The sequence below is a fragment of the Protopterus annectens genome, chromosome 7.part0 (genome assembly GCF_019279795.1).
Source record: "Protopterus annectens isolate FY-2018-M chromosome 7.part0, PAN1.0, whole genome shotgun sequence".
In the NCBI taxonomy this organism is placed as follows: domain Eukaryota; kingdom Metazoa; phylum Chordata; order Ceratodontiformes; family Protopteridae; genus Protopterus; species Protopterus annectens.
This window is the reverse complement of record NC_056739.1, coordinates 1,464,909,532-1,464,935,909: the sequence shown is the minus strand read 5'-3', so window position 1 is coordinate 1,464,935,909 and position 26,378 is coordinate 1,464,909,532. Positions and strand designations below refer to the sequence as shown.

General features: G+C 41.7%; 1 protein-coding gene across 1 annotated transcript in view; it reads right to left on the bottom strand.

Moving 5' to 3' along the window:
* The window catches only part of ITPR1 (inositol 1,4,5-trisphosphate receptor type 1), a 2,510,606-nt gene that overhangs the window by 1,234,722 nt on the left and 1,249,506 nt on the right, over positions 1-26,378 (bottom strand). The window contains exon 30 of the mRNA XM_044076407.1: positions 24,116-24,241. Within this exon, the coding sequence (XP_043932342.1) occupies positions 24,116-24,241 (126 nt within the window). The remainder of the gene's footprint in view (positions 1-24,115; positions 24,242-26,378) is intronic.

Genomic DNA, 26,378 nt, shown 5'->3' with positions numbered 1-26,378 from the left:
GACATTTTCCTACCTTTGTTAAATTGGTAGCCCTTGACTTGTTATACTAGCAATCCAAAACTTTACCCAAAGCATAATCCTTAAGGATAACAAACTAGAAGTTTGTGTAGTCAACACTGCCAGGATTTTAAGATTATGGAATCCACTTGTTTTTTATAGGGAAATGCTCATTTTTAACACTAGATTACGGGTTAGTTGTCACCATATCATGTATTCTTTACTTTACTGGTATGGTGCCGCTGATTTATCCACCCACCAGCTAGGTACTGTTGTCCCTATTTTGTCCTGACAAGAAAAGGAACCTGAAGGCACCACTAAACTCAGATTGGCTTAGCCTTGTCGGGGCTTTTTCCCCTCATTCAGTGTTGATTTAGATCAATGGAACTGTACATCCGAATACGATCTTTCTGGTGCAGACATTTAAGACATACTGAAGTAAGATGTATGTGAACTGCAAAATAAGTTTGGAAAATCTCATCCTTTTATTCCCCTTTCCTTAATCTGCAAAGCTGTAAGGGCTCTTAGCACCATAAGTTTCCACTCATTAAATATAAGCAAATCAATCATACAGAAGTTTAAAAATAAACTCAGTTGCTTAAGATCATCTAGTATTAGAAAAAATCTCACTGTTTGAAGTTGCATGTGTTCCTGATGATTCAATGTTTAGGATATTTATTTTTTACTCCAGTCTTCCTCTACCCATCAAGCTTATCTTCCCAATCCACCCTACCATTTTTTTCCCCTGTGAGCAAAAACCTTTTGACCAATTCATTCCTAGGGAAGGGGAAAGGGGCAAGTACATAAGAATCAGTGATATCTAAATGTAAACAAGAGAAAAAAGATAATTGTGGACTACAGGAAAAATTGCAAGGAACATTCCCCCCTTACCATCAATGGGGAAACGGTGGAAAGATCCAGAAGCACAAAGTTTCTGGGAGTGCACATTGATGAGGACTTGTCTTGAAACATCAATACAAATGCCATAGTCAAGAAAACACACCAGAGATTATACTTTTTGAGAAGGCTGAGGAGAGTGAATCTCCCATCAACAGTTCTCACTACCTTCTACTGAGTACTATAGAAAGCATCCTGACGAGCAACCTTGTAGTACGGCATGGAAGCTGCTTTACCTTCGACTGCAAATCCCTCCAGAGAATGGTAAAGACAGCCGAGAGTATAAAGACCACCTTACCATCTATCCATGACTTGTACTCGTCCAGATGTCTCAGCAGGGCCAGAGTAATAATTAAAGACTGCACTCACCCTGCTTACAGACTGTTCCTGCATCTGTCATTGGGAAAACTCTTCTGAATAATATGTTGCAGAACTGAGAGATTCAGAAACAGCTTCTTCCCTAATGTCATCAAGCTGCTGAATTCTAGTAAGAACTATGCTCCATGATGGCCATCTGGGTCAGCAGAAACTGTAGTAGCTTGTCCTATATTGTGCATTAACCTGGTTCCCAGTCTCATCTAATACTTAGTGCAATATTCACGACTGTTAACGTACAGGCCATCTAGAGCAGTAGCAGCGCAGTAAAATCTCTCTTCTTTCAGTGCAATTCATTTTACAAATCTGTAAATAAACCATAGTGTAATACTCTAATGTTCACAGTGCAATGCTTAAATGCCTCTATCTGTGCAAAGATCAATGCAATGTCTTAACCAAGTACCTGTGCAGTACTAAAGACTCATGCAAGCAAGTGTTCACTGCAAAAAGTGATAAAATGCGTTTCTAATTTTTTTTCATCATCCCTTTTCCCTTTTTTTTTTTTTTTACATGGGGTCGGGGTATATTATTAACTGTCGCCAACTCTCTCGATTCAGTGCCACTCTCCTGCCTTCTTCAACACTCGTGCCTGACTGTCGCAGATCTTCTTTCACACAATCCATCCACCTCTTTGCTGGACGCCCTCGATTCCTCTTACCTTCTTCCTGTCTGTCCCAAATCTCCCTCACCAGATTGTCTTCTGCTTTTCTACACGTGCCAATACCATCGTAATCTGTTTTCTTTGATCTTTTCTGCAATTGGAGCTACTTTGGCTTCTGCTCTTATGTCCTCATTTCTTCGCCTGTCCCGCAGTGTGCATCCTACCACCTTTCTCAGGCACTTCATTTCCATCACCTCTAGCTTCTTCAGCTATTCTGCCTTTACTGCCCAGGTTTCTGTACCATACAGTAGTACTGGTCGCACCACTGTCTTGTACACCTTACTTTTCAGCTTCTTTGGCATTCTTCTGTCATATACTACACCTGATACTCTATGCCAGTTGGCTGCAGCCCCTCTGATTCTAGCTTTGACCTCTTCTTCAGACTACCCTTCTCCTCAACCACCCTTCCCAGATACTTGAAGCTGTTTACCTGTTCCACTATCTTCCCATCTATCTCTATTCTCAGCTTCTTCTGATTTCCCCAATCTGCTGCCATTACCACCGTCTTATCTGTGCTTAGTTTCATCCCATGTGCCTTCAGATTTGCATTCCATTCTCCTATCCTTTGTTGAAGTTCTAGATCAGAGTCTGCCTGTACTGCCACATCGTCTGCATACAGCAGCTTTGTTGCTCTGACCCCTCCAACCTGTTTGCTGATGTAGTCCATTACCAGTATGAACAGCAGTGGGCTCAGAGCTGAACCCTGGTGTACACCCACTCCCACTGGGAACCCCTCAGTGAGGCCAAACACTGTTCATACTTGAGTCACTGGGTGCTTGTACATAGCCTGCACTAATTCTACCAATGTTTCTGGGACTTTTCTAATTAGGTGCAGTATTAGTCTGTCTACCTGGATGTCTGTGATGTAATAGCTAGGTGTTACATGCATCAAAATAGTCTATATGTTGTCTGCACATGGAGTCCAGAGACACGGAATTTTGTTCAGTTTTTGCATTTGCGTGATTTCTGAATGACAACGTTTACTTTGACTATCTTTCTGGGGATGATCATTGCTTTCTTTGTAGAGCTTAGTCCCTCAGATATAGGTTTGTTGGTATTTAAGGGGTTGGTGTGCAATGGCCCCTTGACTGCCAGTCCTCAATTATTTGATCAACTGGTCCTGCTTCACTGGAACACCAGCACCCCTGTGTGATCCCCAGGCTGCATTGGGAATTCTACCAAAGCCAGCATTACCAAGGGCCCATAACCCTCCCTTACCAGTGAGCAGGGATGAACAAGCCTACACCAAATTTAAATATGCTACAGCAGCATACTTACGTTTGATATAAAAGACTGTGGGTTCTACTCTCACAAAAGGCAGTTTGATTAATTTCATTGTGCCAAGCCAATGGAGGACTGCAATCATCCCTCTACACAAGGGGGACCATCTACAGAACTGGGTACTCGCAGACCCACAAGTTTGACTAGATTCATATGAAAGGTCATGGACAGCATTATCATCAAAATGGCGACCTAGGAAACCTTCAGACACTGGATCACACCCAATCTGCTTTTGTCAAGGTCAGGCCATACCTACTCAACCTGGTGGACTTTGAGATGGTCACCAGAGTGGGCAAAACAGTGCATACTGCCTACCTTAACTGGGGCAAAGCAAGCAATACTTCACTTAGGTACCTGCAAGCAAACTCACAAACTTAGGCATAAACCTGTCACCCACTAGCCAATTGGTTCAAATACAGGACCCACAAAGTTAGGATAAGGGAGTCTACCTGTGCAAAAAAGCCAGTCACTAGTAGAGTTCCTTAAGGCTCAGTGCTAGGGCCACTCTTTTTTGCATCTACTTCTGTCAAAGCTAACATCAAGGGTCTCTGGCTAAAATGACTTTGCAGACGACTGCAAACTAAGCACAGACACAAACTCCCAAAGGCAAATGCCCACTAAGAAGGCCTGATGCAGAATAAGTGGTGCCACAGCCATGGCCTACAACACAATGCCAAAAAATGCATAATAGTGTCTGTCGGGAAGATGCCACACTGATATCACCATAAGAGTAGACCCATTGATCAATGATTTGGGAACGCATGTAGACAGTAGCCTGGTCTTCAACTATCACGTGCCTGCCGTAGAAAAGAAATTATTTTATGTTGCACAACTTATAAAAAAGGGTATAGCATCTAGGCCAAGTATGTCATTGTTCCACTGTACTCATCCCTCATCATACCAATTGGAGTACAACACCCCCTTTGGTATATACCGGACTAGGCATATGTAACTGAAGCATCCACAGAGTTTTCTCTTGAGAGAATATGGGGTGTAAACATGTCCCACACAGACCGACTCAAAACACTATCCCTGTATTTTGTCCCTTAAAGACTTGAGAGAAGCCATGCCTGGCCTACTCTGATGATCATGTGGCATATTTCGTGAAATGACCGGCATTAGAATTACCCAATCTAAAGACCTTAACTTCTCTGCAACATAAATAAGGTATGCTGTGGGGCAGGTACGTCCAAGAGGGATGCACAACCATACACTGAATTGCCTTCATGTCAATGAGTGGAAAAGTACAGTGGGATTGAAAGTCTGCTGATCAAAAAGTACAGTCATTTTCACGAAGGGACTGCAGTATAGTGGGGATCATGGTATATGCCCTTTCCCCAATGTAGTGCAATCTCAGAGTTGGTAAAAACAATTTGCAGGGGGTGTGGAGGAGCAATACTCCTGCAAAAAGTTCCCTTTTTCAATCCCTTGTCGATTGAGGTTTGTGTTTTTTTTTTTTTTTTTTTTTTTTTTTTTTACAGAAGGTATTCAATTGTTGGACTGAATACACTCCATTTCGAAAGAAAGTTATGCTTCTGTCTCAGAGTACCCCTTCTCTGCAAGAGTTCCTATTCATGTGAAGCAGAGTTTTTCCCCAATTCAATTCAAGTGAAACTTGGACCATTGGATGACAAATCAGACATTTACTCCTGGTCTGGCATCCATCTCTATCAGACAGAAGCAGACTGTAAATGCTTGAACACCCAGGACCAAGCCTAAACATACCCCCCTTAAAATAACCTAAGGTATCAAAACTTTTCATTCACATTTTTGAAGCATGACTAGGTTTAAAAATTGCCCCCAAGGTCATTAGTCTAGTAACCAGTTATAAACCCTATTAATCTGTTATGCCAGGTCAATCCTCTTCTCCCTGGCCAGCTCCAACAGGAGCAGTAGCCACTAGTCAAACTCTGGTCACTTGGGCTGTACTCAGGGTTTTATCCCTCTGTGTCAAGGTCATCAGTGATTACTAATTTATATATTATTTTTTTAAATTAAAAAAATGCCAGTGATTAAAGAGTCTGTAAAGGTATTAGTGGTGTTATGTCAAAAGATCATCAAAACAAAAAAACTAATTAATAATGAAGTGCCAACCAATTTACTTGTATTAGAAAAAAATGAGAAACTCAAAAGGAAGGACAGCCACCACAAAAGCAGTTGAGTGATAATCTGAATCAAAATCAGACCGCTAGGTTGTTGAAAAGTGGGAGGAAAAAATCAGTCTGCGATGCACATTTGGATTGTTCCATGAGCATAAAAGGTGACAAGGAGCAGGAAGCAGGAGTTTTTCCACAATCCACAGCATGATACCTATTCAACAGCTGGAAGTCAGATGGGTGCTCATTTAGAATATGTGCGGCATAAAATAGTTTTAATGGCTGACATCCACAAGAAGAATTCAAGACAGAGTTTTGAAAATAACTGAATTTCACTTTGTAAAAAGTGGCACAGAGGTTAGGCTTTACTAAGTCATCTACTGGGAACTATGAAGACAGGCAGGTTTTGCCTCTCACTAACAGAGGATTACTGTGCCAAACCTATGTTGAATCCGTATACTCTATGAATTAGAACAAGTACTACAGAAAAATAGAAATATTTGTGGTAGATAAATAGCAAATGTGGATTAGGACTACCAGGACATAACTGTTTAAACAGTCTGAGGTTTATCTGCCAATAAGTGTCCAATTACATGGGTTGAAGATGGAACAGCCATCTCTCAAACTGCCACAGCAGTTCTCAAGACAAAGAAAATTAATTACAACTGGTTAAAATCCAAGTGCCAGTTACATCTCAGAAATGGAAGGCAGCAAGAATTGAATGGACCAGTCCAGCAAGTTGTGAGGCAAGTCTTTCAATATGCGACTGCATACAATCTGCTTAAGTACTTAGAATCGAAGTTAGTTTAAATGGGAATGCGGCATTACATTAGAATCAAAAATAAGACTGGAACCAAGGTAAACACCACTAATAAATAAAGCAGACCCTGGTAAACAGCTCCAAGTCAGAGAACAAACCACAAAAAAGCACCAACAGGAACAGCAGTATATCTTAACTTTGTATTCTACAGAATTTAGCACTTCGGCCTTACTAGAAGGTTTCATCAGACTAGACAGTCATACTTACAAGCAGCTTTTTCACAGTTCACAATTATTCCTAAAACCATTTTTCATTTGAAACAAAATTTATATACATTTTCCATCACAACGTAACAGCCCTCATCTTTAATACAGGACCCAATGAAAGTTGCCGATTAAGCCCTGGGCATTTCCCTGCATTTAATTGCAATTGCCATAACAGTTTGCGGTACTCTAATAAAGTTGTAACTAAGGAATGCATTGAAAGGGCTGAACAAGGATTACAAAGCATGCTGAAACTGTTCTCAAAAGTTCTTGATCCACACAACAGCACTGAAAAAAAAGCAGACAGTCCACAGTCAAAACTATTGCAAAAATGGTCAAAAACCAGAGAGCAAAGCAGAAGCTGTAGTTGAGCCTTCATACAGAACAGATGTTGCCTTTACATAAACCCCAAGCAAAATTAACTGTACACTTGCCAATTTCTGCATTCCCCATACAGAGAATATGCATTGAATATGTGCTACAGAGACTCAATGGTCAGTAATGATGTTCCCTCTTAAAGTGCCTTTAGAAGCAGCAGGCTAGACACCCCCACCCTTTCTAAATTAACCATAGGATACTGTGATTTTTTTTGTATTTGAACAAGCTTTTATTTAATGGATTTCCATGCAAAGCTTTTTTTCTGTTGTGAGCTTGTATGGTAAATGTCTCAACCAAAGAATGGTTATCGGTAATGTACATCTAAAGAGTGTCTAGCATTGGGACAGCAGTTATTGACTTCAGAACAGAGCTGAGTTAGAGTGGAATTGCCAAGGCTGACGTGAAGAGTTTCTCCCAAAGGTCAGTGCATACCACTCAATTCTTGAGTGGTAGTAACAATGTAGAATTTCCCTTGTTGTCCATCAAAACAAATGTCCCCACTGAGTGCCACCATCAAGCAGGATTCCAATGTAAAGCCTTATTGAAGAATAAGCTTTCTTGGGGCTTAGTTTCATTACAGCAGCAACGGGAAACCATTCTTCTCTACCAATGAAAAGGCTGAATATATAAGCTGGACTTCAACACAAATGGAATTTGTTCTTGAACAACCAACCTCAACAGGCAACACCACTGAGATTCAAATGCATTTATCAAAATGGCTTCAAAACAGGCATATTGCTACAAAGGAAAATAGCACTGTCAAAAGTAAAGCAGATGCTGCAAGTAAGTGTCACCCACAATTCCAGATGCTTCCGTAAACTTCCAAAACGAACTACAGGCTTGATAATTAAAGAGTTTGCTCCCATAACAGCGTGATCCAAAAAGTCCCGGCTGTGACAACCTATGTACTGTTAAAGAACAAAAAAAATTTTCTTTGCTTTAGATACAGTAGAAAAGGGACTGAAAATGGATATTTCTAAATTATTCTAAGCTGGGATCGTTGAAGAAAATATGAAAAGTAATGGTATAGGAAAAAATGGATGTATTTCATGTTTCTTAAATTATCCGCAGTTTTTGCCCCCACTGTCTACTGATCATCAAATCCTGCCTTGGCCCATCACTAAATTTGCTCCTCACAGGTGAGGGCGAACTGAGAAGGGTCATCATATACAGGCAGTTATTAGGGAAGGTTAAAAAGTACTTTTGTTTTACTCCCCATGCCTAACTACATGTACCAGGTGAGGCACTAGAGGCAGCTATATAACGGGCTGATTGGAGAGGATGCTTTCTCACTTGTGCAAGGAGTATTCCTTCTCACCAGCTCTGCCTCTCCTTCACATCTGCAGTTGTGTCCCCAATCTCCACTACCGAGACTGCACCACCCTGTGTGCCTCTAACCCTCTCCTTAACCTGGTAATGGCAACCAAGCCATGCCTATTCACTCTACCCCCTCCTTGCCAGAGTCATCCAGTGCAGGCAAGGATTGTTTATCAAATCATGGTTGCCTTGGTCAGTCAGGACTCCACATCTTGGCTCTACTGAGTCAGGCTCAGATTCACTTTCTACTATTTTACTGTTACATTCAGACCCTTGCGCAAGTGACAAACTCTGAATTCTGTGCATTTGCATACGAGTGCACATATAAATAAATGAAAACAAACAGTGAAGACTGTTTCACTATATTAGCACCAGTTTAAAACTGTCAAAATTATTACACTGAAATATTCAATTGCATGGTTTTAGATGCACATTGGGCGCAAGCCACTAGATTAGGGAGACCTTGTATATTAACAGCTATTCTTAAAGTATGATTACAACAACAGCTTACTTAGTGATGCAGTGGTATAATTTCTAGAAAGTATTACTTCAATATTATGTATTTATAGTACGTGGTCTATTACTATGATACCCAAAACAGGTGAAAAGTGGGAGGTTTAAGAACAAGTTACCCAAGTACTATTATGGACATTAAAAAGAATGATGAAATACTGTAGTTATAAGGCTACTTGTAAATGGTGGGGCCATCAGGTGCGAGTTTAATATCCCACGTGCAAATATAATTCTTATGACCATAGCTTCTCATTACACTAACTGTTGCTCCAGTCTGTCAAATACTTGCTTTTATAGCTAAATTGGATGGAATACATAAAGCGCAAATGTATGCTTCTCACTCTTTTTGCAGTAATACCAATTATAATGTAGACTTCCAGAATTCAAAATACATAGACTGCAGTTTTCTTCACAGGAACAATTCTAAGTTTAATAAGCTAATCTATTTCCTGCATGCTAAGCAACTGCCAGGTATATCCTGAGTCATATTGGCCTGTATTTTGATGATGCAGTAACATGATGCATAGCTTGTTGTGGATAAGCAAATTTTCTGTACCATATTTCTACAATAAAAAAAAAACAGCAGCAAGACAAAAAATGGAACAGAGTAAGATTAAGTGTAGCATGGTTGGCACACAATGGAATAACATATATAGCATTGTAATAAATAGCTGTCACTCAGGAAGAAAAAGGTTTCTGAAACACCACAATGATAGCCTACAACAAAATAGGTTTGTTAAAATGAATTAGTGGTGGATTAAAAATGTTCACTGAACAGAATTACTGGCAAGGATAAAATGCCACCTGTACATGGGACTAACTACTGCAGGCATACTTTGTGGGAAGCCAGACTACCAGCAACACCAAGATAAACATATCAGTGCACCCGTAGTGGAACTATGCCCCAGCATGATTTGGTGTCAGCCACCCTCCAGACTTCTGTGTAGATGGTCTGTGGTGCTCTCTTTTTAAAAAGAAGGTTTAGTGCCCTGGTGAACTAGTAGACCTGAAAAACCATCCCTTGTTTCAAATAGGAAGAAAGCCGGCATGATGGCCGTACCACTTTCAGTGTAACTATGCAAACAAACAGCCACGCAACTCTACCAGGAATAAGCAGGTCTGACACACAGTTGGACCTGCCACATCAGAGATTAATTGGGCAGACTCGGCAGCTCCACCAAGCCCAAGAGGAAGTCTAGACTATGCTCAGAATAGGCAATACGATTCAACAACATTTTCGATCATACAAAGACATTTCAAATCAATACCTCTAGGTACTTGGCTACACTATTTGCCCATGTACTGTAAATCTTACCATAACAGTAGATATCCTTATCTTCACTTCTACAATACTCCAACAGGGACCCCCTGCCTAAGGCAGCCTGATGACCAGCCAGTATACCAAAGCCTTTAGGTTGTAATGGGTACACCATATGTCACATGTATGCCCATCGCACACGGCATATGGCATAAAAGTGAGTTCTAGACATACCGCTCTCGGAACTAAGAAAGCTCCAGTAGGAACGACAGCCTCTCAATCACATCCAGAAGGAAAAAGGACTGGGGAGGAGGGAGGGAGCAAATACTGCAAAAGTGAGGAAAAGGACATCTACTATTATGGTAAGACTTTATACAAATGTATTGCGTCCTTCCCATATTACTGTTGCAGTAGTCTTTAAAATAGGAAGAACATAATAGCTCAGGAAGACGACTAGGAGAAGTAAGGGCCAGTAGAGCCCTCTAGGAAACCAAGTAGGATGGCCCTGGCTAAACCAGCTCTGGCCCTAGAAATCATAACCAACTTACAGTGCCTGGTAAAAGTATGCACAGAAGTCCAGGTAGCTGCCTCAAGAATAGAATTAGTAGCCAGATGCTTGAAATAACACCAGAAGAAGCCGCAACCCTAACAGAATGAGCCTTAACAAAAGAAGGAAGGTTCTTCCCATGAAAAGAATAGCAAAGAGATGGTTTTAGACATTCAAGAAATGGTTTGCTTGGAAACAGCCAAACCTAAACACCTAGGATGAAAAGAAAAGCTGTTCAGATTTACAAAAAACTTTAGTCTTATCCAAAAAAAAATCTTTGTTTTCTATGCAAACACAAGGAGTGCAAAGCCTTCTCACTAGCAAATTGCGGAGAAGAGAAAAAAAAAGGACAAATGAAGAGACTGATAAAGATAACTCATTAACCACCTTTGGAATAAAAAAAGGATTAGTACGAAGTGACACCCTAGCCTTATGAAAAGCTAAAATAGGAGGAACAGCCATAAGAGCTTGCAACTCAGACACCATTCTGGAAGAAGGAAGGGCCAAAAGAAAGTCTTCCAAGTAAAATACTGTAAGGAAGCTGAAGCAGCAGGCTGAAAAGTAGCCGGAGTCGATTTTTCTAAAACAAAATTAAAGGTCCCAGGAAGGAGGGACATGGTTCCTGGGAGCCCTAATGTGACGTGCTCCTTTAAGAAACTGGCATCAAATCTAGAAGCCAAATGGGGAGTCAGTCAGGCAAGTAGAGATAGGTGGGCCTTAAAAGAAGAATAAGTGAACACAGCATTGAGCAATTCACACAAACACAAAACCAAAGGAACATCTACAGTAAGCAAATTCAGGTTATGAGAGACACCAGACAGAAAATCTCTTTCATTTGGATAAAGATTTACTTGTAGTGGATTTCCTGGCCTACTGCAGCACCCTAACCACATCCTCAGAAAAGAAAAACAAAGTGTCTTAATGGGATCAAAACCTTATCACCCAAAATGTCAATTGAAGAGTGGATAGGTAGGTGGAGATGAGACAGAGATCCCTTATCTTGTAGGTCCACCCTGTGAGGTAACAGGTGATGATTGCACCTGGCTAAACGCAGAAGAGGGAGCCAATGTTGTCTCGGCCAAAAGGGAATCAACAGCAAGATTCTGGAAGCATCCTGTTTTATCTTTAACAGGACCACCCAAGTGACAGGAAGGGGAGGGAAGGCATAAAGAAGCATCCGCTCCAAGAAAAAGAGAGGGCATCCTCTTCAGGGGGTAGGCAAATAGAGCTACTTGAGGAGTACCCCACTGGTGAACAAGGTCCAGAAACACATCCCTGTGAGGCATCCACTCGTGGGACTGTGTTATGGATTCGCTCATAGAATCTGCCACTATGTTCTGCTCCAAGGGAATGTAAATTACCTGAAGGATCTCCTAAAACTGGACAGTTAGACCCCAAACCTAAAGGGCTAATCTGCACAGGAAATGAGACCTTGTCTCCCTCTTGCTTGTTGCGATACCGCATCGCTCCTGATTGGACTTGGAAGGAAGAGAATGAAAAGTCTGAAGACCTAGAAGAGCTCTCATCTCTCACATTGATGTGGTCTTTCTTTTGCTGCACCCCAGAAAAAAAAAATCCTGAGGAGTCATGAATGATTTTTTTTAAATATACAGTAAATCCCAGGATTTGCAGGAGCAAAACAGCAAAGCGAAGATGCTGCAGTAAAATCTCTGGAAAGGCGGCCTAAATGAGCAGGCTGTCCAGGTAAGGAAAGACCTGTATCCCTCTCAACCTGCAGAAAGCCACCAAAGGAGAGAAGCATTTGAAGACTCTTGGGGCGGTAGAGAGGCCAAAGGGCAAAGCACAGAACTGAAAATGCCAGGAAGCAACAGAGAAATGGAAAAACTTCCTGAAAAGAGGATGAATAGGAATGTGTAATTAAGCATCCTTGAGATCCCAGGTAACTAGAAAAAGTATGAGGAGGAAGTAGCAGAGGAAACTAGGTTTGAAGGGATAACATTCAAAAGAAGGGACCCTCAAAAAGGTGTTTAACTAAGAAAGATCAAGAATGGGTCTCCAAGTGCTCTCTTTCCTTGTGACCAAGAACATTTTGGAGTAAAAAACCCTCCCTCTGAGGATCTGGAACTTCTTGAATTGCTCCTTGAGTCAACAGGCACAGCACCCCTGGACAAAAAAAAAACAGCAGCTGCTCCAAAAGTAGCTGAGGAATGCCCAAAGGGGGGGGGGGTTCCAAACCATGTAATAACCCTGGCGAATTACTGAAAGAGCCCAGGAATCTTGTCTGACCTATATCCAGATAGGAAGGGACAGAGAAAGGACTGAGAAAGAGGAATGTGATAATCAGACAGCACCTGGTTTGTCAGGAAAAGAAAGCTTCTGAATAGGAGCTTGGGAGCACTTCTATCACCCTTTTTACCCTTGGCAGGATGGCGAGACTGTATGGACAAAGGTGCAGGTTTTGAAACTTGGGAACAGGTGAAACAAAAATATGCTTCAACTCCTTTAAGGTCTTACCCTTTTCTTGCAGGTACTTTAACAATTCCACAGCAGCAGCATGAAACAAATGCTTATTATCCAGAGGAGCATCCATAAGTTTAGCTTTGATATCAAGTCTGAGACAGGAAAACCTCCTAAAAACAGATCCAAAAGTAGCAGCCCTATATGAAGCATCAGCTGCATCATAGCTGCATTTAAAGGAATGGCGAGCAACTTGTGAGGATGTCCATAACAAGGCTAGAGCAGAGGCCTTCTCTTCAGAATCAGGAAGATCTGAAATGGCTCGACAGGTCTGACCGAGAAGAGTCGAGACATACCTGGTTGTGCGTGTCTGATAGTTCACAGCTCTAATGGCTAAAGTAGCAGAATTATACACCTTAGCTAGTCTCTCCATGAATCTGCTATCCTTAGAGGGAAGCAACTTAGCTGAAGGCAGCAATTTAGAAAGCTTTTCAGAAGCCAATGACACTAGAAAAGGGTCAGCAGAGGGACATTTATAAAGAAACAAAGTCCTCACGCACATTGTAAAACCCATCAGCTTTCTTTGGGAGCAGGGGGTTGGGAGTCAGGAGCCTGAAAAACTGTGAAAAAGTATTCAGCAGGGCAGCAAGAATGGAAAAAGCATTCAGCAGGGCAGCAAGAACTGGAGAAAGAGCTCAGGGCCTAGGAGACTCCATCTGCAGAAGCTCATAGTACCTCTTCTAAACAGACACCTGAGCACAATCACATTTCAAAAATTCCATCATTCTGGAAATATCACCAAAAGACATCTCCTCAGAGAGACTCAGGACTGATGGGACTATGGTTTTGAAGAGCAAGAGTCTAAGGGAGAAGGAAATCTAAAGGAATTAGTAAGGGACTTCATTAGAATTAGCACAAGAGGAATCCTGCTCCCTAGGCCTCATAAGAAAGGTAGAAGACCAGGGAGTAGCAGAAACAACCCCCCGTGGAGGCTTCATAGCTATAAAGGCATTAATCAGAACTTGAGTAATGTTTTGTCATTCACTCTGAGGATCTTTAGGGGTAGGCAAAAAGTGTAGTCTTCTGCATGTTTTTTCAGTGGAATGTCAGCCTTAAACAATTTAGGAGGCTCTGACCCCAGATGACCCATCTATAATGGTAGTCAGAACCTCTTCCCTCACTAATATCAGAGGAACATCCCTAGGCTCTTCAGTAATTATTAGTTGTGGCTCCCCCTGCACACCCAAAATGAATGTCTGCAAGACCTCTATGAACATGAGTGTTGTCAGATCCAGGCCAGCCTCTGGAACGGTTGCGGCATTGGAATCTGAGAATGAAACTGGACGATCCTCTAGGCTTTCATCAGCCTCAAAAGGGACGTCCTGTGGAGGTGGTACAGACAAAGAATCTGAGAACTTTCTTAGTCTTTTTCTTTTCAGATGGCTGTCCCTAGGGCCGGGAAGATCCCTCCATACGGTCTTTAACCAACAGTTTAAGCCATTGGTTCTCTAAATAAATCACATGGGAAGGAAGACTAGTAAGCAATGTCTTAGGGATGAAAGACTGACATCTTACAAGATGTACGGTCGTTGGAAGCACTTACAACACTGATTGTGATGACCATTATGGCGACTCTGACTCCCACACTGGCAGTTCTGCTTTGTGGATGACATGAAGCCAACAACCAGAATAAAGTAAAAAAAAATAAGTAAATAAAAAAAAAAAACTTAACAGGGCACTTATCTGAAATCACTTTGGTAAGCAGCAGACAAATGTGCATTCAGACGGGCAGCAAAGAAGTTCTGAGGATGGTATGTCCAGATGTCACCTTTATGCCCTATGCATGGGGAGTATATGGGTGACATACAGCATACCCATTACAACCTAAAGGCTTTGGTATATTGGCCAGATGTCAGGCTGCTCTAGGCAGGGGATCTCTACTGTACATACCGCAACAGTAATATGGAAGAACATAAACACATTTTCTCCCTTTACATCAGAAGGTAACACCACATGACAGAATCAGTTAGTAAATTGACAGCATGTCAGTAAATAGTACATACAGACCCAAGTTTTAAAACTTAACAGATCCACAGATGCAACTAAAAACTACATATTTTTAGAAAAAGAGTAAATGACATGAGACATACTTCCCTAGACTATATGAAGAGAGACATCATGGAGCTCTCGGAATGTCTCTCTCAGGATGGTATGCACCTAGCATTGAGCAGCATTTTACCCTCTCAAAGGACGATGCCACAATATGAACAAAAGATGTTCGACTAATTGGCTTAGCTTCTGGTGTCATTCTAATGGGGTGCAATATTTGTCAGCATGGAAGGAGATGGTCAACAGACCATGCTGCTTTGCCAGGGATGGTCTGCATCTCTCCCCTCTAGGCTTTTCAATATTCACTAAAGCACAGTCTCCCCCATAGTGCTTTTTTTAAGCAATGCCAAACTGAAAGTACTTCCAATGTAGCAAATCAAAACCAAGGAAATCAAAAGGTATTACTGCTCAGTGCTAGGAAAACTCCACTCACTTGAAGCTCTCTCTACCCTAGAGAATGCTGACATCTGTGCTGTCACCGAGACACAGTTTAAAGCCGCGGAGAGCACACCAACAGTGCAAGGTTATAATGCCTTCCACACATTTAGGCCAGCTACTTCACAGGCAGGGACTAAAGGTGGAAGTGTCTATTTATATCAAAAATAAATATACTTCAAGGCTGATCAAACACAACAATGCACTTGAGCTGCTCCATGTTCAACTCACCATAGTAAAATCCAATATCACTTCCTTGCAAGCTATAGGTCCCCCCCCTCTATGACACCGGAAACCCATACCATGTATTTAAACTTATTAGAAAACACTAACCATCCATCCCAATACCATAATTCATGGCCGACTAATTTCCCCACTATTAACTGGGAATCCTATACACCACCAAATGTACATGCACAGAGATTCCTGGATTTTGTAAACAAACACCCTGGGCCAGATAGTCAATACACCAACCAGGGGTGCAACCATATTGATCTGGTCCTCACTAATGTAATGCCCTCCCTGGTAAAGTCAGACCACAAAATGATCTCCTTTAAAGTAAAAATTAAACTTGGACCCTCAGCTAAACCTGGAATATTCAGGAACCATTCTAAGGCTAACCTCCTGCTATTAAGTAAGAACCTGACAAAATGTCAAGCCCCCATTAACCCTGAGAACACTGCTGCCTATACAGAACTGTTCACAGAAACCCTGTACAAGCAAGTTAATAGCTGCATAGAGGCAGCTGTACCCACCAGGTAGTAGTACAGAACTCAAACAAGCCACTCTGGTGGCATCACAAAATCAATAGGCTGAACAGGAGGAAGAAAATCATGGCAAAAATTAGGAGCTGCACCACCCAAGCAGGACAAAAGCACTCTCAAACTAAACTCAGAGGACAACCACAAAGCATTCTTTAGCTATGTCCATGACCTCAAAGGCAGTGCACAATTGTGTGCAGAGCACATTTTAAATGGAGCCACCTATACTGTGCCAGAAGATATAGCAAACCTCCTGACTGAAATTCAGCTCCAACTTTTCCCCCCTCTCTCCCTTCCCTCCAGAAATATCAGATGTTTAACTCTCCCTACTATCACTAGGGAACAGGTCCTTAATGATCTATATGACCAAGAACACTGTACCAATGACACCAGACAATATCACAGGATGCCTTATGAATAGCATGAAACATGACCCGTCAGGGTCTCTGGAATTACTATTTAACTGTAGCTTCCAAAAAGGATTTGTGCCTCATGAAAAGAGAAATGCAACAGTCATCCCCCTGAACAAAGGTGGGCCATCTACAGAAGCTGGAAACTACAGATCCATAAGTGTCACTAGGCTTATATGTAAAGCTTCTCAGAAGTCAAAGCCAAAGTCAGTGATCTCTGGCAGACTAAATTTTCAGGTAATTGCAAATTAGGAGCCGTCATTGAAACTTGCACCATTCTCAGAAATCAAAGCCAAAGTCAGTGGTCTCTGGCTGCCTAAATTTGCAGATAATTGAAAATTAGGAGCTGTCATTGAAAAGTACAGTTGTGTACACTTACCATAAATGTAGATGTTTGAGTGTATTCACTGTTGCAGTCACTGCATTTGGGTAATTCTGCTGGCAGGTTGCCCTCAGTCGGCTTGAATTCCAAAGTCTTGGGTCCTGCGTCAGTTGCGGTCACCCCTTCCCTGACATCAGGTCGCCAGGGGTATAAAAGATGCAGCAGATGCCATTTTCTTCAGTTTTTCTTGCCCCAGATGTTAGTGCCCCCACAAAAGGGTAGGCTAGGTATATATATATATAAAACATACATGCAGCAAAATAAACTTTACCTTCATCTACAAGCAAATACACCACATAGGTTGTATAGATCAGAGAATATACGTTCCAGCAGAAATAAGGGGTATGGCGGGTGGGTAACCTGGCCTGCAACAGTGAATACACTCGAACATCTACATTTATGGTAAGTGTACACAACTGTACTATGTTCTTCGTGTTTCACTGTTGCAGTCATTACATTTGGGTAGAGTCCCAAAGCTATGGTTGGGGGGACTGGAGCTAAACAATATTAGCAGCGGCTATGAGGCCCTGCAGAACTGCAGTGGCAAAGTCTGCTCTGGATTTAGAGTAAAGTGGCAGATTGTAATACTTTGCAAAGGTGTGCACTGAACTCCAAATAGCAGCCTCTAAAATGTCTTTGGTTGGTACTCCCCTGAGAAAGGCTGCCGAAGTGGCTGCTGCTCTGGCTGAATGTGGCTTGCCATGCTGAGAGTAGCAGAAATGAATGCAGTGACCTATCCACTTTAAAATAGTCTGCTTGGAGATGGCCTTTCCTTGTGATTCTGCAGCATATGCCACTAGTAATTGTTTTTTCTGAAAACTTTAGTTTTGTCCAAATAGAATCCGAGTTGTCTGTGTACATCCAAAGAATGCAAACTTTTCTCCCCCTTGTTCTGTGGATTTGGATAAAAAGTTGGCAAATGAATAGTTTGGTTAAGGGCTAGACTGGACACCACCTTAGGCATAAATGTAGGGTTTGTCCTCAGAGAGACCCTGTCTGGATAAAAAATGATAAAAGGTTCCACAGCCATGAGAGCCTGTAGCTCTGCTACTCGTCTTGCAGAAGTTATTGCTAGGAGCAGAACTGTTTTCCAAGATAAGAACTTTATATCCGCAGTAGCAGCTGGCTCAAATGTCCAATACATAATTGAGGTCCCATGCAGGCATTGGCGGTCTCCTTGAAGGTCTTACATTTTTGGCTCCTCTGAGGTACTGCCTTGATAAAGGATGTGAAAAGAGTGGTGGCTCTGTATTGTAATGAGCTGAAATGGCAGAGGCATGAATTTTAATTGATGAAAAAGATAGGCTTTTGTCCAGCATCTCAGTTAAGTAGTGCAAAATCTGAGGAACATTTGGTACAGCTGAGTCAGTTCCTTGAGCTTGGTTCCAAGCACAAAATCTCTTGTATTCTCCAGCATAGAATTTTCTAGTACTAGGCCTTCTGGCTTCCAAAATGACATCCGTCACAGCTTTACTGAGAGGTGTGCTTCGCATGGCTACATTATCTGCCATGCTGCCAGGTTTAGAGTCCTGAGTTGACTGTGCAGAATCTGATTGTTTGGTGGGACAGTAGGGTGAGGTATTTGAGGTAAGGTCCAGGCTGGGCATTGAGACAAGCTCCTTAAGATCGGATACCAGTACTGGTGGAACCAGTCTGGGGAAATCAGAATCATTTTTGTTTTTTCCTGTCTCACCTTTAGGAGTACCTTGGGGAGGAGAGGCAGTGGAGGAAAGGCATACACTGATAGTTTTTTCCAATTGAAAGATAAGGCGTCCACTTTCCATGCTTGTCTGTAATAAGTCCTTGTGCAGAATCTTTTTAGTTGATAGTTGTGAGGGGAGGCAAATAGATCCATGACCGGGTGTCCCCATTTCTTTGTTATGCTGAAGACTTGTGGATCCAGGTGCCACTTGTGGGGATCCAAGAGGTTTCTGCTAAGTTAGTCTGCCAGAGTATTGTCCTTTCCTGGCAGGAACTGTGCCTGCAGATGAACTTGGTAAGTCAATGCTGTGTCCCATAAAGTCATGGCTAGTCTGCAAAAGGGGTAAGAATGTGTGCCCCTCTGCTTGTTTATGCACCACATGACCGTGGTATTGTCTGTCCATCAGTAGTTGTCCCGGATGAATTAGGTCCTTGAAGACTGTCAGGGCATTTTGAACAGCTAGCATCTCTTTTTGATTTATATGCAGATGCATTTGACTTGAGGACCAGGTGCCCTGAACGCCTCTTCCTGCCATGTGGGGCCCCCCAGGCATAATCTGATACATCCGTTGTTAGGTTCTGCCTGGCTGGGGGAAGTGAGAATGGCTATCCCTTGCTTTGGTGACAAGTCTTTGCCCACCATCGAAACTCCTGCTGCAGGCAGGGAATGAGAGTAATCATTGTTTCCAGGCTGTGGCAAAATGTCCAAACACTTTTTAGGTACCATTAAAGTTTCCTCATATGCAGTTTTGCATATGGAATTAGTAGGATGCAGGATGCCATGAAGCCCAAAGCCTGCAGAATTTTTCTTGCAGATAACTGGGCCTTTTTTGCCATTTCCTTGAAATAGGTAGTCAGTTGCCTTGGTTTGTCTGGCGTGAGATAAGCCATCTGGGCAGTTGTATGTAAGCTTGCACCCAGGAATTTTATCTCTTGAGAGGGTACTAGTTTTGATTTCTTTTCAATGACTGTGTACCCTAGGCATGGTAAAAGTCTTTTCACAAATGCCAGATGCTGTAGTAGGATGTCCTAGTTCTCTGCTTGAATGAGGCAGTTGTCCAAGTAAGGATATATTTGTATTCCTCTGTCTGCAGAAAGCAATTATCCATGCCAGGCACTTTGTGAAGACCCTGGGTGCAGTAGATAAGCCAAAGGGCAGTGCAGAGAATTGGTAATGCTTTGAAATAGTCTTGAATCTGAGGTATCTTCTGCATGACTGTCTGATTGAGACATGCAGGTATGCCTCTTTTAGGTCTAAAGTGACCAGCCAAGCCTTTCTGCCCAGCATGGGCAGAAGCTGCTGTAAGGTCAACATCTTGAATTTTGGTATATCCAGGAAAGTGTTTATAGATAGGTCCAGTATTGGTCTCCATGTTTTGTCCTTTCTGGGTACAAAGGACAGTCTTGAGTAAAATCCTTATCCCTGCTCTTGCTGTGGCACTTGTTGAATAGCCCCCATTTCCATGAGGGTAAGACTTGTTTTTGAGTCTCTGCCCATTGATTTTTTGGCAGGTCTGGCCAACTGTGTGCCCTTGGCAGGGTGGTCTGGCCAACCGTGTGCCCTTGGCAGGGTATGGAAGTGAAACTTGTAGCCTTGTGACACTGTTTAGAACCCATTTTTCCTGGGTTATGTGCCAATTTTGAGAAAAAAGTGCTAATTTTTCTCCTAAGGGTGCTGCCAGTAGATAAGTGCTTGGTGCTGGCAGAGGGAAGTCATTGGGACTGCTTCCTGTATGGTTGTGATTTGTCTTCTACACTTTTGGAGGTAGAAGTTCCCCATTGCTTAAACCTTTATGAACCTTGCGGCTGGGATCTGCCTCTAGGGTGACTGGATCTGCCCCTTTGAGGTCTGTCTGACACTGGAAATGACCAATTCTTTGTAGGCCAGTGTCTGCTAAACCTAGGTGGCTGTACTTGTAAAAAATATTTGACCGTTTGCATAGAGTTAGCTTTGTCCTCCATTTTCTTTAATACCTCTTCTGCCTTAACACCAAACAAGGTATCATGCTGTAATGGTGCATCTAATAATTTAGCTTTGACATGATCAGGCAGATTTTGTTCCTTTAACAAAGCGTGCTTCCTAATTTCAGAACCCGTAACAGCAGCCCTGAAGGAGGCCTCCAGGGAATCAAAACCACATTGCAAAGTATGCTTTCCAACTTGTTCAGCTGCACGCAATAAATCCTGCATTTCTTTATCATCTGCACATTCAGAAATTACCAACATTTTCTGTTTAAGCAGTGTCATGACATATTGCTGATATTTGAGCATATGACATTGGCAGTTTAAAGCCCTTATAGCCAAGATAGCGGATGTGTAAATCTTTTTTCCCCATCTATCCAATGCCCTAGAATCTGTCAGAGAGGGTAGGGTTTTTTGCAGTGGAAGCCTTAACCCCTTTGGGACCCTGAGAAATAGTTTCTGGGTCTGCAGCAGGGTTTTTGAAAAGGAATTTATGAGAGTCAGGTACCCTGTAGTATCTGTCAGGCTTAACAGGAGCTGGAGGTAAGGAGTCAGGGGTCAGACTAGACTCTGAAAACACAATCTACAATATCTAACAGTTGGAATAGCTAGAGGTCTGTGTTGAGGCAGTAGAAGGAAGTCCCTGAGCCTCCTCTTAGATTCTGAAAAACCTTGGCACTCCCAGTGGAAATGCTCCCTCATGGTATGCAATATTTCTCCGAAGGAATAGTCCTCAGGAGGAGAAGCTGAAGGAATAGATTATTCAGCATCAGAATCCTCACAGGGGGGAAGGGAACATTCCTGATCAGAAGAAGAATCAGAGGAAATGGAAACCTGATCTGAAGATTCATAGTCTGTCTCTTGCCTAGGCCTCTTATCAGGAGGGGGGGGGTGAGAACCCCAGATCAAGGTAATTAAGTCTTTGGCCATTTTGAGCGTCTGTTTTTTGGGCATAGAGGCCTGTCCATATGGCTGGTGAACTTGTTTCTTTGCTTTTAAAGGTGCTTTAGTCTTTGCCTTTGAAGCTGAAGCCGGTTTAATGTACAATTGTTTACATCTGAATACACCCTCAGAAGCAGATGCCTGCTCAGCGGCTCTGGACCCATCTGAGGGAATAGTCTCGGAGGCTTCAATACCTCGAGTTTCAAGTGGCCGGACTGACTCCACATGGGTGTCGGTAGCGGCCTGCAACTCTAAAGTAGCGGGCATCAGGGGCTGCGAAATCGCCTCACTGAGAACCGGCGACTGGCTTAGGAGAAGCTTCGTCGGTTTTGGACCTCGGTTGCCTGTCTCTTTTTCTTTGCGCTTTTTGTGAACTCTGGTAGTCGGATGGCTATCCGATGACATTGTATAATTAAAGTTGCGCCCAAAATAGCTTAGTGCAAAATTGTACCGACGCTTAATAGTGCATTGGTTAAATCCAGCACAAAACAGACAACTAGAAACGTTGTGGTCAGGGCCTAGGCAAGGAATACAGTAAGAATGAAAGTCCTTATGAGGTATTTGCTTCCCACAAGAAATGCAATTAACTTTCTGACATCGGTCTGGAGCAAGAAAAACATTTCCCCAATGGGGTACTTAGCTTTTAATGAAGACTTTGAATCTGAAATTCGAGAACGAAAATCTCAGGAGTCGACCAACCGACACTTACTGCTTCTGCTTCGGGCACTGCTCGGCAAGAAAGACTGAAGAAAATGGCATCAGCTGCATCTTTTATACCCCTGATGACCTGATGTCAGGGAAGGGGCGACGGCAACCGACGCAGGACCCAAGACTTTGGAATTCAGGTCGACTGAGGGCAACCTGCCAGCAGGATTACCCAAATGTAATGACTGCAACAGTGAAACACGAAGGACATCTTACACTGACAAATACTCTCCAGGAGGGGCTGACACAAACAACTTGTGTCAAAGCCGTGGTCTAAAACTAAATGCCAAGAAAGACAATACATCCCACAACACACTCAAGTAGACCCAGTAGTCAGGGACATGGGGACATGGACAGTAATCTAGCCTTTGACCATCACATCTTCAGTGGTGAGGAAATCATTCTATGTTGCGCAAAGATATGGCATCCATGTCCAAGGAAGTCATTGTTCCAGTGTATTCAGCATTCATTAGACTTATCATTGAGTACAATGCCCCCTTTGTACATACCTAACCAAGGCATATCCAACAACTGGAACGTTCAGCGGTTCCTCAATAAAAGAATACAAGGCATAAGTAAAATGTCCTATGTAGACCGCCTCAAGGCTCTATCCCTGTAATTCTGTCTACTACAGGCTTTTGAGGGAAGATCTATGTCTAGCATACAAGGCATTATCAGACCACCACTCTGATGAAACTCCTGCAGATGCACAAAACAAACAGCACCAGAATTATCCGTTCTAAAGATTTAAACATTGCCTGTGATATAAATAGGACCTGTCAAAGAGAGAGGTATGCATCCCATAGACTACCCATCCATGTGAAACAGAGTTCCTCCCTAACCCAATTCAAGTGCAACTTGGACAACTGGATGGGAAACTGGAAGTTTATCCTTGGTTTGGCACCTATGTCTCTTAATGCACATAGGTAACCTATAAATGGTTCATTTTCCAGGCCCATGCTTACACTTATAAAGGGCATCAGAAATTGTCAAATATTTGGGATGCATGGCTAGGCTTAAAAAGGCCCTTGTGGTCATTAGGACAGTAAATAACTATGAACCTATGAATGCCCACTTTACATGATAGCATAATTACAACAAAAAGTTGAACATGATTTTTAAAGAAGCTACTGCAGAGATGTAAGGAATGTATTTATGCCAACTATACTGTGTGGACAAATAATGAAAAATGTATCTGGCTGCTACAATAAACAGTACCTCCCAAGTCATGGCATACATAATCAAGACAAAAACTAAGGGGGTGAATAAACAGGACTCTTGCCTTCAGAAGGGAACATGGTAAGTGGGTGTCAAATTATTAAAAAGGAGATGTGATTGCTGTAATGCTAGCGGAACTTGTGAATCCAGTTACGTTCCCACAAGGTCAAGCTGAAACTGAAGTAAGAGGAGTTACATAAAGAATTAGGAGTACAACAATGTTCTGGCATAAACGAGGGTCCTGGCTGGGATTATGTAATAAGGGAATGAATGGTTAAGGAAGAGAAAAAGGATGACAGAATTTTTGTTTCAGATAAGATGCGTCTCTTTATTCGAGACTTTATGAGAGTAAGAAATTGTCAAAAAGTGAAGTACACAAATTAATCTTTCATTACCTAAAGAAAAATTCAGAAAAAAAAAAATCCAAGATTGAATAACACTAATAAGAAAAGCATGTGCTATTTGGTGAATTTTACAAGGATTTCTAATTTAATGCTTCTAAAGATCACAGTTTTATATATCGGTGATACATCATGGTCAAAGATTTGCAAACAAAAAGACTTCTTAATTTTCCAAAGGAATTGTTTCATCCTATCAGTAGATTTTTGAATACCTTATGACTTCCATATATATTTAAAACATTTACTGTACGCTATCTGAAGCTCTAAACTGTAAACAGAGTTGTTAGAATGAGCCACGATTAAAAAAAAAAAAAAACACAAGGCTCACCCTGCAAATGTCGACAAGAAAGTTCTCAAATAGTTTCCACATATGATTGCTGGTATATATCTCCTTCATTTCTACTTCTGTGTCAACATAGCAATGGTTGAGAAAGTTGATGTAAGCAATTTTCACCTATATTGAAGGAACATAAATGCCTGTTAATACAGTCATCAACATGAAGTACAATAGCCAGATATTTTTTTATAAAGGACTTTTTAACATACAAATTCAAATACAATTTACAAGTATCTGCAGTTAAACCTGACTGAAATCAGCAATCATGTTAGTCAAGAAATCAGTTCTGGAGTAGTGAAAAATATACATTTCACAAGATGAATAGAATGAAAGTTAAAAAGCTGGTGTCATCAACACTGGGACTAGAATGAAAATTTATGACAGCAGACTTTGAGTATCAATAGGTTTGGATGAGGATATTTTAACCCATTTATTTTTAGGGACAAGAATGGACATCTGTCGTGTGGTATTGTGAATATTTATCGATTTTTCAATGTTTCTCACAAACATACTAGAAGTTCTTAAGATGCAATATGTTTTTCTGATTAAGGTATTGTTTAAAGTTTACATGCAGTGCAACACCTTGTTTTAAGGTGACAGGACAAGGTCACACTTTGTCCGCTCATTTTGCTCTCCTTCTACTAACCATGGTCTCTCCCTGCCGGCCACCACATTAATCCATTTACTCTCACTAGTCCTGGGGTACAAGCATCAGGTGAACCAGGAATGAGGGTGTCATGCTTTCATGCTTGCAAAAAGTTTTTTTTTTTTTGCACTTAAACCCTGTCAGGCCACTGCACATAATCGCCAGCATCCAAGGCAATTAGTGTGCAATGGGCTTTGAGGTGCATGTCCACACCTGTGTGAGGTGAACATAACCTACCCCAAATACTAGCACATACAGTTGATTGCTTGTCTGCAACAGGGATTATACAAGCTGACAGTGTGCCCCAACCGATGTCCCCCACTCTGAAGGAAGGTAAGGAGGCAAAGCTTCTTCAATTTTCCTCACCCACACCAGCTCCATCTGGTGCCTGATACAGTCAGGCAACTGGATCAATCACGACCTTATCCATCCCATAAATCCAGGTTTTCAGAAAAGTTACTTACACAATTTTCAGGGGTAGCGATGGCAGCTTCATGTGACCTACATTTGCCAATGTTATTATGGCCTATTGGAAGGAAAACTTTGTCTTCCCTTCACATTTCAGAAATTGTTGGTCTTTGTATGGAAGGTCCGTGTGTGATACTGTAATGTTCTGGACAGAAACAGTGGATAAATAGGATTTTTTTGAATTTCTGCATTCTTAAACAGATTTTTTTTTTTAGAGCTTGCTATAATTATTCTAGTGAGGAACTAAACTATTCAGATATTTCAGTCAAAAACAGAAATAAGTCATGTTTTGAATAAAGTCTGTACAGGAAATCAACAACATAACCCTCTATTATATTACAGTAGTTGGCACCTAGACTACCAGGAAAAGATCACTGGTCAAATGATCTCTCAGGAAGACAGATTTATCCAGGAATGTGACAAATTGAAGAGAATGTTTGAGGTTTGTGGGTACCCGATCAGGTTGTTGAATGAGATCTATCAGGAGGTTATACCAAAGAGAAAAAGGGAATTTTTTTACCCCTCTTAGGGGTGGGTGCACAGTATGGGTTTAAACAAGGCCCCTGTTGATAACCAGGGGGGATTTAGTAAGTTATGACATTAACCTATAATGCTGATTTTAGAGACAGAGAAAATTTATAAGAATTGGAACATTTTTGCCATTAAACAGGGCCACTTAAAAATGACAGGGTGTTACTTAAGAGTGGTGTACAAGAAAGACAGATGTTTCAAGTCTCTTAGTGAGAACAAGACAGTCTGAAAGTACGTGTAACATGATTAAATGTGGCCAATGTAGGTACATAAAGGAAGGGTCTATATTCAGTACTCATGGGTATAGGATGGTCAGGCATAAATTAGGCACAGATTTTTTTTAGTACTGGAGTAGTTTATGTTGCACAGTGCCAATGTGTAAATGTTTATATTGGTAAAACACAACCTTTTAAAGCGAGGATTTATCACCAGTATGACATAAGGAAGGAGGAGAACCATAACGCAGTATTCAGGCACCGTAGTACTAATAGTCACAGTTTTAAGGTTTGCTTCACTGACCAAGTTAACACTGGCTGTTGGGGTAGAGAAGGATGTTTTGAAGTTAATGGTGCTTAAATGGCAGCTTAGTACCAAACTCAGCTATGGATT